At 47.8% G+C, this 15,728-nt stretch overlaps 1 protein-coding gene across 6 annotated transcripts in view; it reads right to left on the bottom strand.

The window, feature by feature from the left end:
- FARS2 (phenylalanyl-tRNA synthetase 2, mitochondrial) overlaps positions 1-15,728 on the bottom strand; it is a 387,381-nt gene that overhangs the window by 97,714 nt on the left and 273,939 nt on the right. For 5 of the 6 annotated variants that reach the window (XM_029244282.1, XM_029244286.1, XM_029244285.1 and 2 more), the window contains one exon: positions 15-1,232. The exons of the other annotated variant lie outside the window; for it this stretch is intronic. In XM_029244282.1, coding sequence (XP_029100115.1) covers positions 944-1,232 — 289 coding nt within the window. In that variant the 3' untranslated portion in view covers positions 15-943. Of the gene's footprint in view, positions 1-14; positions 1,233-15,728 lie in introns of those variants that run through there. 6 annotated transcript variants of the gene reach the window in all.

Genomic DNA, 15,728 nt, shown 5'->3' with positions numbered 1-15,728 from the left:
GGCAGGACCAGGAAGGACACAGAGAGCTAGGCGACAACGGGCAGGACCAGGAAGGACACAGAAAGCTAGGCGACAACGGGCAGGACCAGGAAGGACACAGAGAGCTAGGTGACAATGGGCAGGACCAAGCTGATAGAGCGGTGTCTGTGAAAATCAGGTGAAGAGCAGTGAGAACAAGACCCTTCCAACCTCTTCTTTGTCCAGCTGCCCTTGAACTACGAGGGGACAGACCGACAGGAGCCTCCAGAGATCAGCAAGCGTGTAGTAACGGCCTACGCTGAGGAAGGTTCCATGACAGCACTAAGGCACAGAGGTGAGGTTCCCACCCTCAACATCTCATGTTCTACCGAGAGAAGCAGATAAGACTAGAACTAAACATAAAACAACGTCCACTTGTTCAAAGAATTTACAGGCATGGAATTATGGGTTACTCTGTACTTCTGCGATGGTGCCTTTTATGAGTTAATTATTCATTTAAAACAGAAGTGGAGGAAATCCAGGGAAGTCAGTTGTGGGATCTGGATATACCAGGGAAGGCTCTGCTGTAAGAGCAAGGAGAAATGTACAGACTCTCCTGAAGGCACGAATCCACGCCCAAGGCCGGGGAGTCGGCTTCCTGGGTGGGAGGTGAAGCCCTCGGATCCCCCAGCACGGCCCCCAGTGCAAGGATGGGTGTCTTGAGGGCCAGGCCGGCCCAGAGGACACCTTGTAAGTGGGACTGAATCGAGGGGGGTGTCCACTTGGCTCCAGAAATTCAGACAGCCTTTGATTCCCAGCCCTTACTCTCCTCTTCCTGAGCAGGAGCGTTCCTATTTTCAGCATAAAATTAGCATAGAGATGAAACCATTTCAGGGGACACAGAGTGAACTGGCACAGGAGACATTACATTTTTCATTTCTAAAATGAAAAATTTTCCTTTTTCTTTAAGCCCCGAGACTGCCGCTTAATTTGTGTGCAGACTGTGCTTGCACTGCCGAGGAAGGCTGAAGAAGGGGTGGCGGCGGGGCTGTGAGCAGAGCCGTCGGTGGGGATGGCCGGGCGGCCCCAGGGTGCGGTGCCAGGTGACACGGACAGTCCACGCTCTGCGCCTCCTGCAGACATGCCGGCGGCCCAGTGGCGAACCGCAGCGCTGGACGCATCTTTCCTCGAGAGCTGCAGGGCAGGACCTGGTCCAACTCCACTCCATGTCTGTCTCTGGCTTCCCTCGCGTCATTTCAAAGACATCTTCACGGCTGGTAAAGACAGGATTTCTTGTCATCTCTTCCCACTTGAAAAAAGATTCTGAGCAGCTGTGCTGGGACGAAAGGCAGCCCCACCCCTCCTGCCGCACCAACTTTGGTCTTTTTTTAGCTTTTCTCACATCCCTCCTCTCCGCTCTCCTAAGCTCTCAAGTTCCCTCCACTTTTTCTTTAGTGGGTTGCTTCTGATCTCATCGGAAAACATTCTCTGAGTCATTAACAATACAAGACGGTAAAGAAAGCTGTCTGCTGGTGGCCCCAAAGGCAATCCCTCTTCAATGTCAGTGTCAAAGCTCTTCAATTAAGGGAGCACAGAGCGGCTCTGAATAATACTGGATCTTTACAGCAAACCATTCCATCCAACCAGACTTGGGAGGAATGTTTTCTTAAAAGTTCAACCATCTGATTCCTCTGTTTGAAAGAGCTGAAAAAGAATGTCTTTATCTGTACCAAGCTGGCGGAAGATATTCCCTGTATCTGAGAGCCACACAGTGCCCTGGGGGGGACGGGGTTGTTTTGAATGCAAAGGGAGTAAGCGTAGCTTATTACATATATGGGAGGAGAGACGAGAAACCAATATTCCTATCATATAAAGCCTTATTACTGTGCATAGTATTAACTTAGACATTGTGAAAAATTATACGATAACCTACTTTTCGAGTTGTATGTGATGAGAACTAAGTGTCTGCGAAGTGAGGGCAGCAGAAGACCCCAGACTTCCGAAGCTGCACTGCGGGACAGGACATAATCTCGTCACAGCTAGAATTTACTAAGTCCTGATCCTGTGCCAGCCACTGTTCTAAGAGCTTTATGTGAATTCATTCTTTTAATCCTTACAATAATCACACGAGACCGGTAGTATTATAGAAGTTATCACCTGCCCAAGGTCACACGTGGCAACAAAGGGCAGGTCCCTTTCATTCAAACCCAGGCAGCCTGACCCGAGAATCTCCCTCTTGACCACTACACACGCCAATTATACGTTGCTAGCTTCTCACGAAAGGACCTGAAAAATGACTACTTAGCACCGCTTACTTAGATAATTATAACTTTGATTAATAACAAAGTAGAATTGTGTGTCTTTACACACACTTGAATTAATCTAGAGACACCTGTCCTTGAGTTAGTTCAAATGGTAAATGCCAGAAACGGGGGTGGGCAGCCAACACTTGCCTCTCTGCTCCATCCTGCGGGGGAACCCAGGAGGCTCCTTCTAGGTGTGAGAGGCCACGTGAAGCTCTGGAGGCTGGCCGTCTGGGTAACTACCCCACACTGCTGTTGAGTGAACTTAACATACAGCAAGTGTTACAAGAATGATTGTCATATTTCATAAATTACATTCTGCCATTCACAGGGAAGTCCCTGCAAAACTAAAGTAATAATATGCACAGCGAACAGGAGGAATAATATTGTAAGCAACGCATCATAAGGATGGAGACAACACAACACAACACATGAAAAATATAGTCTGTAATAAAAGAGCTGACAGAGAAGAAAAGAAGATTTAAAAACATGTTCAGGCGGGATGACCCATGGTAAGAAGTCAACCAAAATTACAGTGGTCTAGATGCATGTCAAAGAGAAACCCAAGGAGAAAATCTAAGCAAAACAATAAAAAATATTCCCCCTTTCCTTTTCCATTCAGTGGAAAATATCTTTTTGTCCAGATGGACATACTAACATCTCAAGAGCTTGGTTTGGTAAACGGTTTCCCGAGGAAAGAAGCAGGCTGGGATGTACCAGCACTGCGGACCCACAGGAAGGACCTGTGCCCGGAGCCCACCGCTCAGACGGTCTCCCCTCACTCCCCAGCGCACGGCCACCCCCCATAGGCCTTTGAGAGCTTGGCTGCCCTGCTCTCCACCCACCACACGGTTTCAGATGTTCCCCATTGTCCTCCAACCACCATGACCTGAGCTCCCCTTTGTTCATCTTGGGGAGGTCCTCCCATCTACGTCTCAGAGCAGCACTCTGGCGGGAACCCCATCAGGCTCCAGGGGCCGAGCCGAGAAGCCTGCGGTCCCAACATCCACCCAGCTTCCCGGCTCCCCTCCTGCCTGGCGTCAGCTGTGTCCGTCGGCGACGCCCTCTGTCCAGCTGTGATGTCCTGCCTTCTCACAGGAACACTGCTCTTCTCTCCCATAGAGTCACCCTCTCCTCTGCTGGATCCTTCTTTTGAATTTTTAAAAACAGACTTTATTTCTTAGAGCAGTTTTGGGTTCACGGCAAAACTGAGAGGAAGGCACAGTCTCCCACACCCTCTGCCCTACAGCCTCTGCTGTCAGCACCCCGCCAGATGGCGACTTGTTACAACCGATGGACCCACGTCCGCACATCGCCACCCGGAGCCCACGGCCGACATCTGGGTTCACTCTTGGTGTTCTTTTTCTTCTTCTTTTTTTTTCCCTAAAACATCTCTCTCTCTTTTTTTAGTTTTATTGGAGTATAGTTGATTTACAATGTTGTGTTAGTTTCAGGTGTACAGCAAAGTGATTCAGTTATACATAGATACATATACACACATATTCATTCTTCTTCACATTCTTTTCCCATACAGGTCATTACAGAATACTGAGTTTGGTGCTCTTCCATTGACTTTCAAAGACGCTGACGTGCACTGCATTTTGACCCTGCAGCCCTCCACCTACCACGCGGCCCTCTCCTCTCCTTCAGTTGTCTCTCTTCACTGTCTCCATCTTTCCCACGCTGGTCATCCAACCTTGCTTCTGCCCACACCCTGCAAGTGAGCACCTCTCACTAAGGTCACCGAGACACTCATGTAGCTATAAGTACAATGGCTCCTCGTCTGTCGTTATAAAGCACTTGTCTCTGATACATTGTGATGAATTGGCTGCCCTCATTACCCGGAAACCCACACGTCCCCTGGCCTCCGTAACCCCACACCCGGGCTCTCCCATCCCCAGCTCTCCCACCGTCCCGTTCACATCCTAGTCCTTCATCCGGCCACGAAATGCCTGTGTTCCTCAAGATTCACCAGAGTCCCTTGTCCTCTTGCTTGGTACTTCTGGTCAGTCCTCTCCAACCCTCAAACGCCCGCTAAGTGAAGGCTGCTCACAAGCTGACACCCCACGGCCCACCTCTCCCGTGAGATCCAGACTATTCCAAACTCGTTCAAAGCCTGTGCAACATGCTGACCTCAGCATCTCAGGTAAACTTCAAGGTCGTTGTGCCCAACTTCAACCTCAGTCAGTCCTGTCCTTTTACCAACACCTGGCAACACGCCACATCCACAAGTTCCACAAGTCAGGCACTCGGTACCATCCCTCCTGACCTCAGACTCAATCAAGTGGCAGGTTCTGGAGATTTCAGTTTCTATTAATCTTGGGGTGTTCACGTCCCTCATCCCCTTGGCCACAAGCTCGGTCTCACCTCTTGTGTAGCTACTGCAATCACCTTCTCCTGGCCCTGAGGCCCCTCCTCTTCCTCCCGGGCCCTTCCTCCACAGAGCAGCCAAGTACATCTTTCTGAAAACCAAGTCTAACCGTGTACATGCTTTGCTTATGTAACACACTTTGGGGGCTTCCTGCTGCTCCTGGATAAAGTGAGAGAGCCGGCGTGGTCTGGCCTCACCACTTCCTCAGCCTTGTTACCGTGTCCCCTCCCGTCCAGCCACACTGGCCTTCCCATGGGGCCCACGAGGCCCCCGTTCTTCCTGCCAGAGCTTCGCTCATATGCTGCTCCTTAGCTTTGAAAGTTCTTCCCTCCCCCCCCACCCCCCCACTCCCCCGGACCTTGATTCCAGTGCTCAACTGTTCTTCAAGCACCATGTTGATAACCCTTCTCCCAGCTGTCATTTCACATTTATATGTGTGATTATTTGATCAAAGCTAGTTTCTCCAGCTAGTCTAGACCAGAAGTTCTTGGAGAACATCAGCCGGGTCTGTCTGCTTCCTGTCACCTCTACAGCCTGTGCGCACAGCAAACAAATGAATGAACTACTTGTGAAGGGACTGCCCAGCGGGGCGGCAGCCGGGGCAGGGTCGGCGTGAGGAGGGACGGCTTTTCTCTCTCTAGGTGGGTCAGGATGGAGGGCGGCTGCTCACTTCTGGAGCACAGGGCTGGTCTACCAGCAGGCCCTTCTCCAGAACCACCCATTCTAGACACGCCCCCAACCTAAGAGGAAGGAAAGGGCCAGAAGAAGCGGGGAGAAGGCAGTAAGTACAGCAGAATTGCCAACCTACTCTAAGGTGCAACTATCCCTGAGAAGGTACATTTTAAGGTTCGTTCCATGAACTAACACATGAAACATCTGTGAAAACCCTGGGAGGATTTAGCAGGAATGAAATGGTGTGCTCGAGGTACCTTGCTATATTTATTTATATCACAGCTCCTTTGACACATCTTTGCTCTTTGTTCTTTACATGCCTGTGTCTCCTTCAACTGGGCTATAAATTACTCGAAGGCAAGGACCCTGCTTTTCATTGCCTGGCACGTGGCACTGAAGTGAGGCTGGTGTCCAGCACAGCTCAGGCACCTGTGAGTGTTCTCTGATCAATGACTCATAGATAGAAAAATAAATGACTGGATAAGTGGAAAGACAGGCATCAAAACCAAAGTTGCCTACTTTACCGCTATGTTGATGAACTGAAACAGTATCTACCAGATAACTGTATGACCCTGACATGGGGCACTTCAGTGGAGGGAATGAAGACAGTTCTGTAACCACCTGTTTACCTGACTGTCACCTCTCTGAACTGTGAGCTCCCCGAGGATGGCAGGCCTTTTTATTTGTCTTTGTGCTGAGTAGATGTGAGTGATTTTCTCAACCCCTTTAATTTAGTTGCCAGATGAATCAAAGTCTAGTCACAGCTCTTGAACTAACAGGGTTAGTCTCAGCTGGAAGAGTCTTGTCTTCTGGGGCTTTAATACCTCAACAGCAAAATGACACAGTAGGACAACATGATCTACGAGATCTTCCTCTCGGCTCTAGCATCTGATGAATCTGTACTCAACCATCCAAACAAGCAGAGAAGAGCCAGGGACAGCCAGGGCCTAAGCAAGTGTTCTGATCACAATGAATCACGTGTAACTTTAAAAAATCTTGCATATTGCTAATCTTATCAGGCATTGCTCACAAGGATCATGGTGAAGGAACAACTGTAGCCCAATACGGGCAATTTGCATGGAAGTCTCCTGGTACATTGCAAAACATTATTGGGAACAATTATAAAACAGGGGTTAACATCAGTGCCAAGTAACCTGGCAGCTCAGGAGGCAGTAATTCAAATAAAACACAACCCAAATCTGAAATTGGATATGAGCATATATAAAATATTGTTATAATCAGCATCTGTGGAAAGCATGACTATGCAATGTGACATGAATTTAAAATTATCTAATAACTTGGTTTTATGTTAGGGGGGAAAATGTTTGATTTCTCCCAAAACTCATCTCCTTTAAAATTTCTGACAGAAATTCCAGTCATATATTTTGCTAATAATGTATCTATCTTGATCTTGATTTAGTTCTTTAATGGAAAATTCTTGGCAACTTGCCTCCAGTTTATACAATGTAAATGCCATAATGACTATGACAACAAAATGCTGTGTAATAAGTATTTCTCAAAGAAGCAAGTATAAAAATAGAAAACTACTGTAGTTTTCTGAAATGCAGTTAAATGACTGCCTCAGACCCCAGAAGGATACAGTAACAGTAATAACCACCAATGTTCACTGAGTGCTTATTTTGTGCCAGGCACCAACCTAAATGCTTCTATGTTGTTAACTTACATAATCTTCACAACAACTCTGAGGAAGGCACTATTTACTGTCATTCCCCATTTCACAGGTGTGAAAACTGAGGCACAGAGAAATTAAGTAACCTGCCTGAGGCACCACAGCTAGTAAGCGGTGAGGCCCAGATCTGAACCCAGGCAGCCTGCCTCCAAGCTCACACTCTTAACCACGACTAGACTATGCCTCTACAAGCTACGGGCCATAATGTAAACTTTTACTGAAAACTGAAAGTTACAATTCTGAACATCAATTTTTGAAAATGAACTGTGTTCCCTTTCAGTATTCTCTGCTTTTAAAAACCGTTAATGCAATACAGGCGTCATGCAGCTAAATGCGTGTAAATCCCAACGGGGTACTAATAAACCAAAGCCCTTCTGAAGCCAGAACCTCATTTACAAGGACTGAGGACTCTAGAACAACACACCTCCAGGACCAGTTTTACTGCTGCCACCTTCTCGCATCTTCATGGTGAAAACCTCTGGGTCCCGTATTAGGCAGACTGCAGTGATCTTCTATCAGGAGGGCAAATATTTAAATGATTTCCCACATCTGATCTTCCATGTCATTTCCTCTTCTAAGCTTGACTGGGCAATCTGATCAGTGCAGTAAAGTAGAAATATGCCTTTACTGCACCAAGCGACCCTTCATCTGTGTTCGGTCAGGGGGATCTAAGCTCTTGGGCCTCTTTTAGATAAAGGCTTTCACCTAAAAAGATCCAGGGATCAGTTTTCTAAGCTGAGAGGGAGCTGGAAGCTGTACAACAATAAAGGGCACTTCTTATTATATTTTTAAGAAAACCTATACCCCATGAAAAGAGAATGAGGGGAGAACAACTGAAAAGAATTTTCAATGCTTTTACATATTACTGTATATTTTTATATATTATTATATGTATATACATATACAATGCCTGTAAAATACACATATATAACGTGTATACATACATTATATGTGTATATATTCCAAAATAATATGTAAAATAGGTAACAGTTCAGTAGCTATAATGTACCTATGTAATAGTAAGGTATCTGTCAAAAGCCAATTGGGTGACCCCCACTAGATAACCAAGACGTAGACAAGCAGTCTTGGCTATTCACACGTTTCTCATTCTCACTGGGACACATCGCACGGGGGCTTAAAGCAGCCATGTTGGAGGACAAGGTTAAGGAGAAAGGCGCTGCTGGTCTAGGGTGTCTCCAGGCTCTGGAAGGTGGGCGAGCATGGGAATGAAAGGGAAAGTGGGCCATGCACTTGAGCTCAAGCACATCGTCCACCCCGCTGACTTCCTCTCGTTTACAACAAGCTCGTTGTCCGACTGTAGACGGGCGGCAGACGGAAGCCTGGAGACAGAGGAGGGAGCGTGTATGTGAACAAGGGTCCAGGTTTCTACGGGGAAGGGCAGTGAGGCCGTGAGCAGGAATGGGGGCTCCCAGAGATGGAAAGAGTCCACAACACGATGGTGACAGTGACGGTGTCGGAACAACCAAGGACCGGACGGTCCTTCCTCACCCTCCGTTTTACTTAGAGACAAAAGGCGATTTCCAAGAACGTGGAGACAGTGGTTTTTCTAGGTTCTGACTCCCTAGGATTATGTCCAATGCACTTGCGAGTTCAAGTTTCACAGTGATAACTCCAGTCACTCAAAGACAGCCGATTTGTTTCTGAACTATTTTAAAGAATTAATAGAAGTGTTCTAAAATCTCTTAACTTATGACCTGAAAGTACATTAGGCATTTGGAAAACCTAGCCTATAATTACTTAGGAACGGAAGAGGGGAAAAGAAACAAACAGCTGATTTAAAAGTTTTTAAAATTAGCTTCTGTGGTAGGTGAAAGAATAGTCCCCCCCAAGCATCTACACCTGATCCCTGGAACCTGTGAATACATTACCATACACGGCAAAAGGGAATTGCAACTGGGGCTAGGGAGCCTGAGATGGGGAGGTGTGCACATTTGCGTGGGCCCAATGTGATCACGAGGGTCATCGTGAGAGGAAGGCCGGAGGGTCACAGCCAACAGGAGATGTGGTGCCAGAAGCCAGAAGCCGGGGAGTGCAGGCGGCCTCTAGACGCTGGGATGGTAGTGAGTGGTCTCCCCCGGACCCTCAGAAGGAACCAGCCCTGCCAACAGCTTATCTGTAGTCCAGGGAAACGATTTCAGACTCTGACCTCCACGGTGGAGAGGTGATAAATCTGTATTAAGCTGCTCAATTTGCGGTAATTTATTACAGCCATTAATTCACCTCCTACATGGTGAAAGGTGAGATCCTGGGCACACGAGTGAGTGATTGAAAAGGAGTATTACTCAAATGGTAAAAGAGGCTTTTCTCACATCACATACTCGGGACTCCAGCTCTGTGGGGTTTAAGGAAGACTAAATTTGGCTAGAAAGACACAGCGAGAGAAAAGTGTATAATTAGAATGACAGATGCTAAAATGTGCCCACGAGCTGGTCTCAGGCTCAGTGGAGAACGGTGGGGGGTGGGGGGCGCCACACCGAGACGCACAGGAAGCAAGTAAATAGCTTCTGCTGGTCTCCAGTGGCTGGGGTCCACCCTCACAGAATTTCAGCTCTTAAAAGCTTTTTGGTCTTAGGGTTCCCCTTACCAAACCTTTGGTTAATCCCCGACCCTATGCACCCTATGATGCAGTCCAAGCTATTACTCACAAAGTATACATAAGTCTGACAGCATCTGTCTTTGAAGGCTAAATATTTTGAATACCAACTCCAGGAAAGCATTGTGAAATGCTGACTTAATCTCTCTGAAATGATCAGCTAACGCTGAAGAGAGGGACTGGGAAAGAGCTGGCTGACCATGATCTGCCAGGAGGAAACACATGGACATGGCAATAGGGAGGTCCAGGAGACGATGTCATGACCCAACGAAGCAGATCCTGCCCTCCTACGACCCAGCCGGGCAGGGGCAGCCCTGGCGTTCACCATCTGCCTGTTCCTGCCTCTTCTTGAAGGCCTGAGGGCCCTAAATCGGACTCTGACTCCATGGCCAAAGGGCCAGACCAGGAGCTTCTGTAATCTGATGGTACTGCCCACTCCACCAGTGATGTCAAAGATGCTATCAGAGAACCAAGGGTGCCACTGATCCTGTATTTACATACGAGCATCTATGTCAGCCAAACCTGGAGGCCGGCAAGGACTGCCCAGCCTTGCTGAAGGTTAATGCCACGTGTGCATCACACAGGGAACTTCTGACCCGCTCTGGAACGCAAGTCAGAGTCAGAGCAGAGGAGGTGCAATCTACCCTGTTCCAACTCTTGTCTAAACATCGCTGACGGAAGGAGGTCCAGCTGGGCTGCTCTCGCCATCAAGGGGGCTTTGTTCACTGCTGCAACCCCAGTGCCCAAAGGGCCCCGACACAGAGTCGACACTCGCATTTGTGGGACGAGCAAATGAACGCGTGGGAGGAGGCTGGAGATGTGCTTCGTTTATAACTACAACATGGCAACTCCCTAAGACTTAACTCACCCTGATCCTCGAAGTGAGATCTTTTCCCTTCTGAGCCCCCCCGGGGGGGGGGCCCTGTTTATTCCTCTCAGACGCTATTCTTTTCAGATGTGTGTTGCTATCACTTCATTCGTATGAGTTTCCTCCCTAAAATAAATGGTAAGAGGCTAAGGGTTGAGCCTACCTTATCCATCATCGTATCCACCACAGCCAACCCAGAGCCCTCCACGTAGTAGGTGCTCAATAAATACCAGTAGATTTGAATCAGTGAAGCATGTTTTCTCTAATTTTTTAGGAGAGATAGGATTTGCATCTAAAGGTCACTTGGATTACTGAGTAGGAGATCATAGCAAATCAACATACTCCTTTTTTCAAACTCCTAATTACCACATATAGAAAGAACTACTTAAAGTAAGAAGTGACCCTCCACTAAGAGGATCCAGGTTTACCAATACCCAAGTTTTTGTCAGAAGTGAGAAGCATTTTAAATATAAACATATAAACCTCGATATTAATATAGATATATGTGGATATACACGGATGTATGACTAGATTTACTAATTAGCAGGCGTTCCTTATCATTGAGGTAAAAAGAGATAAAAATACAATGCATATTGCATTGAACAAATGGCATATGGCCTGCTTTATAAATACACACATTTTGTCTCTCTCTCCTTCACACACACAAACCCAAAACTCTGCCTTTTAAGATGCTGGCCTCTTGCCCTAGTTTGAGGGGCCCAAACAGAAACTGTTAGGACCTGTGACACCATCGTTTCCTTACAGACTGTCTGGGGGAAGCTCGTCTGTCACCACCAGTCAGGAAAAGCCCTGGACACGTGTTGCTCATACACAGTGAGATGCTCGTAACGCCCTTCCCATCAAGGCTGGAGGCCTCTCTAACAGAACTGGCTGCACCCTGGGTCGGGGCATCTCTGTGCCTTGGTGCAGGCACCCATGAGGCCCACAGATGCTAACAAGCGCTGAGCACAGGTCTCTGTCCACAGAAGCCCTCACTTTTCTTTGCTGGATGCCAGTGACAGACAGTGAAAGGACTGAAGGGTAGCTGGGCAATTTTGAGAGGAAAATGGTCCGTCAATAGAGCCATGCGCTGATTTCTGTATATGAGGAAAAGGTGGGGCCTTGAAACAAAAAGGAGGGAGGAAAACGAACATTTACTGAGTTCCTAGGAAGATGAAAGTGCTTTATTTTATAACCATCCTGCACAGTCTTCCTTTCTGAAATTTAGTTTTTATTTTTATCCGCACATATTTGAAGAACCAAATAATTGTAAAGGCTTGTTCTGAGGGACAGCAGCCCCCAGCCCACTCCTCCAGTCAGCGCCCCAGAGGGGACCTGTCTCAACCCTCCCATTGATTCCTTTAGCATTTATCTCTATATCTGTGAAGAAGATGCTTTTATCGCCACCGGCCCAGGAGCGGTGGGCTGACCGGTCAGTGCTCACACTGCTGCGTGGAGCAGACTGTGGTCACTTTTCTTTTCCTGTCAACTTTGTTTTCCCTCCTTTAATAACTGCGTTGACTTTCCATCTGCACTGTTTCTGCCACCGTGTGCTTCCCATGCTCTGCTCCCGCGGGGAGGGACCGCACAGCCGGGTTATGAGTGCACCCCACCTGGGTGCAAATCTCGGCCCTGCCACTAACGAGCTCTGTAACTTGGCAAATTATTTGAGCATCGAGTGCCTCAATTCCCTCATCTGCACAAGGAAGATAATCATGACCATCAGTCTAACAGGGATGCTACCAGGATTCAACTGTTACTACACGTACGCTTAGAGCTGTGTCTGACACACAGTGGGTTCTCGGTACGTATAAACGGGGATGACTGTTACTAGGTACCCAGGACATCCTGGACCCTTCTGATCTGCTCCCAGCCTGTTGGACCACCCTCGGGAAGGCCGCTTCCAGCAGGGGCTTTGGGATGGCCGTTCTCCCTCATCCTAGGGATGCCCACGGCCTTCCTCCGGTGCACCTTCTCCTGCTTCCTGAGTCCTGCCTTGTCTTACCTCTCATTTCGGGTGGACCTGCCCTCTAGATTCGGAAAGTATTGCTCTTCTACCCTCAGGTTTGATGAACAGTATGGCCGAGCCCTGGATTCCAGGTTGAAAATTATTTTCGTTCAAGCTTTTGAAGGCACTGCTCTTCTGGCCCCCAGGGCTGCTGCCAGGACCTGTGAAGCCCTGATAGCTCCTGACTCACGTTCTCCCTTGCTCGGCTTCCAGGCTGTTCTCTGGGCCTCCGTCACTGTGTCAGGCCCCCAGCCGCTCCGCCCCGCCACCCCCCGCCCCTCCCCCCGTCAGGCCCCCCTCCTCACTCTGTCCCCCCACTCCCACCCCCGTCACTCCATCGCCGTCACTTCCTGGCTCTCGTTTGCTCACTGCACTGGGTGCTCAGGGAGTCCTGTCGATGTGGAGACCCACAGGCTTGGGTTCTGAGAGACTTTCCTTCATTATCTGTTTGAGGAGCTCCTCCCCTCTCTTTGCTCTCTTCTTATTTGGTTGTTGGACTTCCTGCATCATGCTCTAGTTTTCTTATGTTTTCTCTAAAATTTTCTTTTTCTTTCTTGAAGAACTCAGCTTTAGTTTTCAGCCCTTCTGCTGACTTCTACATTTCTGTGATCACTTTTCTGCTTTTCAAGCACTCCTTTTTGCTCTCTGAATATTCCACTGTATAGAGAATCTTTTCTGCTTTCCTTACTAAATGCACACTCATCCCTTACTTCTCTGAGGATGTTAAGGGCAAGCTCTTTTTCTCATGTCTCCTTCTCCCTCCACAGTCCATGCTTCCTGCCATCTGCATTTCCTGTTTGGTTTCAGTCCTACTTTGGAAATGCCTGGTTATTTCTCGGACGTGTGCTCGCATTTCAGAGTGAGCCTCTGGCGTCCTGGGTGCTCACGCCGTGGAGAGCTGGGGCTCACTGGAGGGTAATCTGCGTGCTCCGTTTCTTGGGGAACCCCTGATGCCCGTATATTAAGCCCTTTTCCCACAGGTTGGTGAGATCCCCCAGTGCCCAGTGTCCAGGGAGGCGAGACAGTGAAGGAGTCAGGGCTCTCAACATCCAGCTAGTAAACGTGCACTTCATCCCCCAAACTAGAGGTTCTCTGCTTTGTCCTCTCCAGGGAATAAACCTTCAGATTTCTACCAAGATGAAGGCCTGTCAGTAACTGGAAAACCTGGGGTTCTGCCTCTCAGTACACTTTCAGCTGGCGGCTCTGTTTTAGCTCCACCTTTACCCCCGGCCCCCAAGGGGAAACTGTACTTCTGATCCCTGCACCTTTGGGGCTCACTCTAGTTTAAGTGGGGTTCCATCCTGACTCTCCCCACTGCCCACATGGATTTCGGCACTTCTGGGTCTGCTTCAAGTAGCTACCACTTCGCCATCTGCTTTTCAGCTTCCAAAATTACGTTGCTGACGTAGCCTCCCATTCACTTGGTCCTTGATTAATTTACACCTCAAAAAAAAAGCAAACCCAAAAACCCTTTACTGTTACTGTTATAGCATCTTGAGAGGTAACTGAGGTTAAGGCTTGTGTTCAATCTGCCATCTTTAATCAAAAGTCTATTAACCGTATGCCCTGGGTAAGGTAACGGAAGTACCAGGAGAGGGTAATTTGTTGAAGTTCACGAAACCAGTGAGAAAAGAAATCAGAACCTGATCTCAGGTCTGCCTGATCCTGAAGCCCAGCCCTTTCCAGGACAGCTCACGGCCTCTCCCTAAGAGCACGGGGCCTCACCCATCTGGAGCTGACTGCTGGAGATCTGCCCCCTGAAATCGGCACCAGCCTAAAAACTACTGGCCCTGGGAGATTCCGGCGACTCTCGGCGTCTGCTGTTGCCACTCCCTGTTCCACACCATGTCCTGAACGCCCTCCACGGTCACTCCCTGAATCCTACCCACAGCCCAGGCTCTGCCCTCTGCCCTTAGTTTGAAAGGGTGGCTGACAGGGAAGGGAATGGCTCCCAACAGTGGGGCCCTGGCCTAGGCATAAGGATGCCAACTGTCACCTCCTTTGGTGATCAAAAGATTTCTGAGAAATCAAACAAATTCCTTCTCAGAAAATGTCTGGGGTCTTTTTACCAAAAAGGCAAGAGAGGGACACTTTTAGGTCTCACGCACCAACAGCCATTGCTTTATCTCCTGATCAACCCTAGACCCTGTTTGACAAGCTTGCCCTGCGGGTCCCGAGCAGATCAATCACTTCTCTATAGCAAGTGGGTAAGAGCACAGGCTCTAGAATCACACAGGCTGGGGTTCAAATCTCTGACACTTACTACCTGTGTGGACTTTGGGCAAGTTACATAAGTTCTCCAAGCCTTGCTTTCTCATCTATAAAATGGTAATAGTCACAGCATACAGTTTATTGAGTTGCCATTGGTTTAAATGAGATACTGTGTGTTACACATTAATTATAATACCCAGCAGTGCACAGTTAATAAACACTAGCTCGTATTTTATTTTTCCTGCTATTATCACATTCAAGAAATATTTATGCACAAGAAAAAACTGTAACTATGTATGATGACGGATGTGAACTTCTCTTGCTGTGGTGATCATTTTGTAATACATACCAACACTGACTCATTATTCTGTTACACCTGAGACTAATATAATGTTATATGTCAATTATACCTTAATAAAAAAGAAATGTTTATGTCGCAAATTCACTGAAGATTTATTAAAACATCAACTATGTTTAGAGAGTTATGTTATACTTTGTGGAGGATACGGGAATGAGCAAAAGTCATGTCTATCTTTAAATGGTTTCTGGCCAGGTGCCAGGTGGGGTGAAGAGCACGGGTGTCCTGTACAGTGTTAACCAGGAATGAGGCGGGAGGCCAGCACGCGCAGCTCCCGGCCCCACAGTGAGCCTCGGGGGCCCTGGAAGCTGGCCTCTGGGTTCCTAAGGCTGTTCCCAACCACTCAAATTTCCCAAACAATGTATACCGGGGACAGAAACTTTGGTTATGTAAAAGTGTGAAATGATGCAAGCTACTTGAAGGATACCGGAGATAAACGATCTATTTATATTTTTATGCTGAAGACATAAATAGAAAAAAACACAGCACCCAAAGAAATGTTCCTTAAAATAGATGTACAGCAAGGATGAGAGATATATGCAGAGAACAAACAGATGCTAACTATATACCTTTTCACATCAGCCAGAACTCTGCAAGACTCATTAATTCAAGGAGATTTACCAAGCACCATCGTAATGACAAATTAACCCTCTGACAAACTGGGACATGGTGTGC

The sequence above is a fragment of the Monodon monoceros genome, unplaced genomic scaffold (assembly GCF_005190385.1).
Source record: "Monodon monoceros isolate NGI ecotype Baffin Bay Population unplaced genomic scaffold, NGI_Narwhal_1 Super_Scaffold_3, whole genome shotgun sequence".
Classification (NCBI taxonomy): domain Eukaryota; kingdom Metazoa; phylum Chordata; class Mammalia; order Artiodactyla; family Monodontidae; genus Monodon; species Monodon monoceros.
The sequence above is the reverse complement of the archived record's forward strand: the minus strand, read 5'-3'. Positions and strand labels throughout refer to the sequence as shown.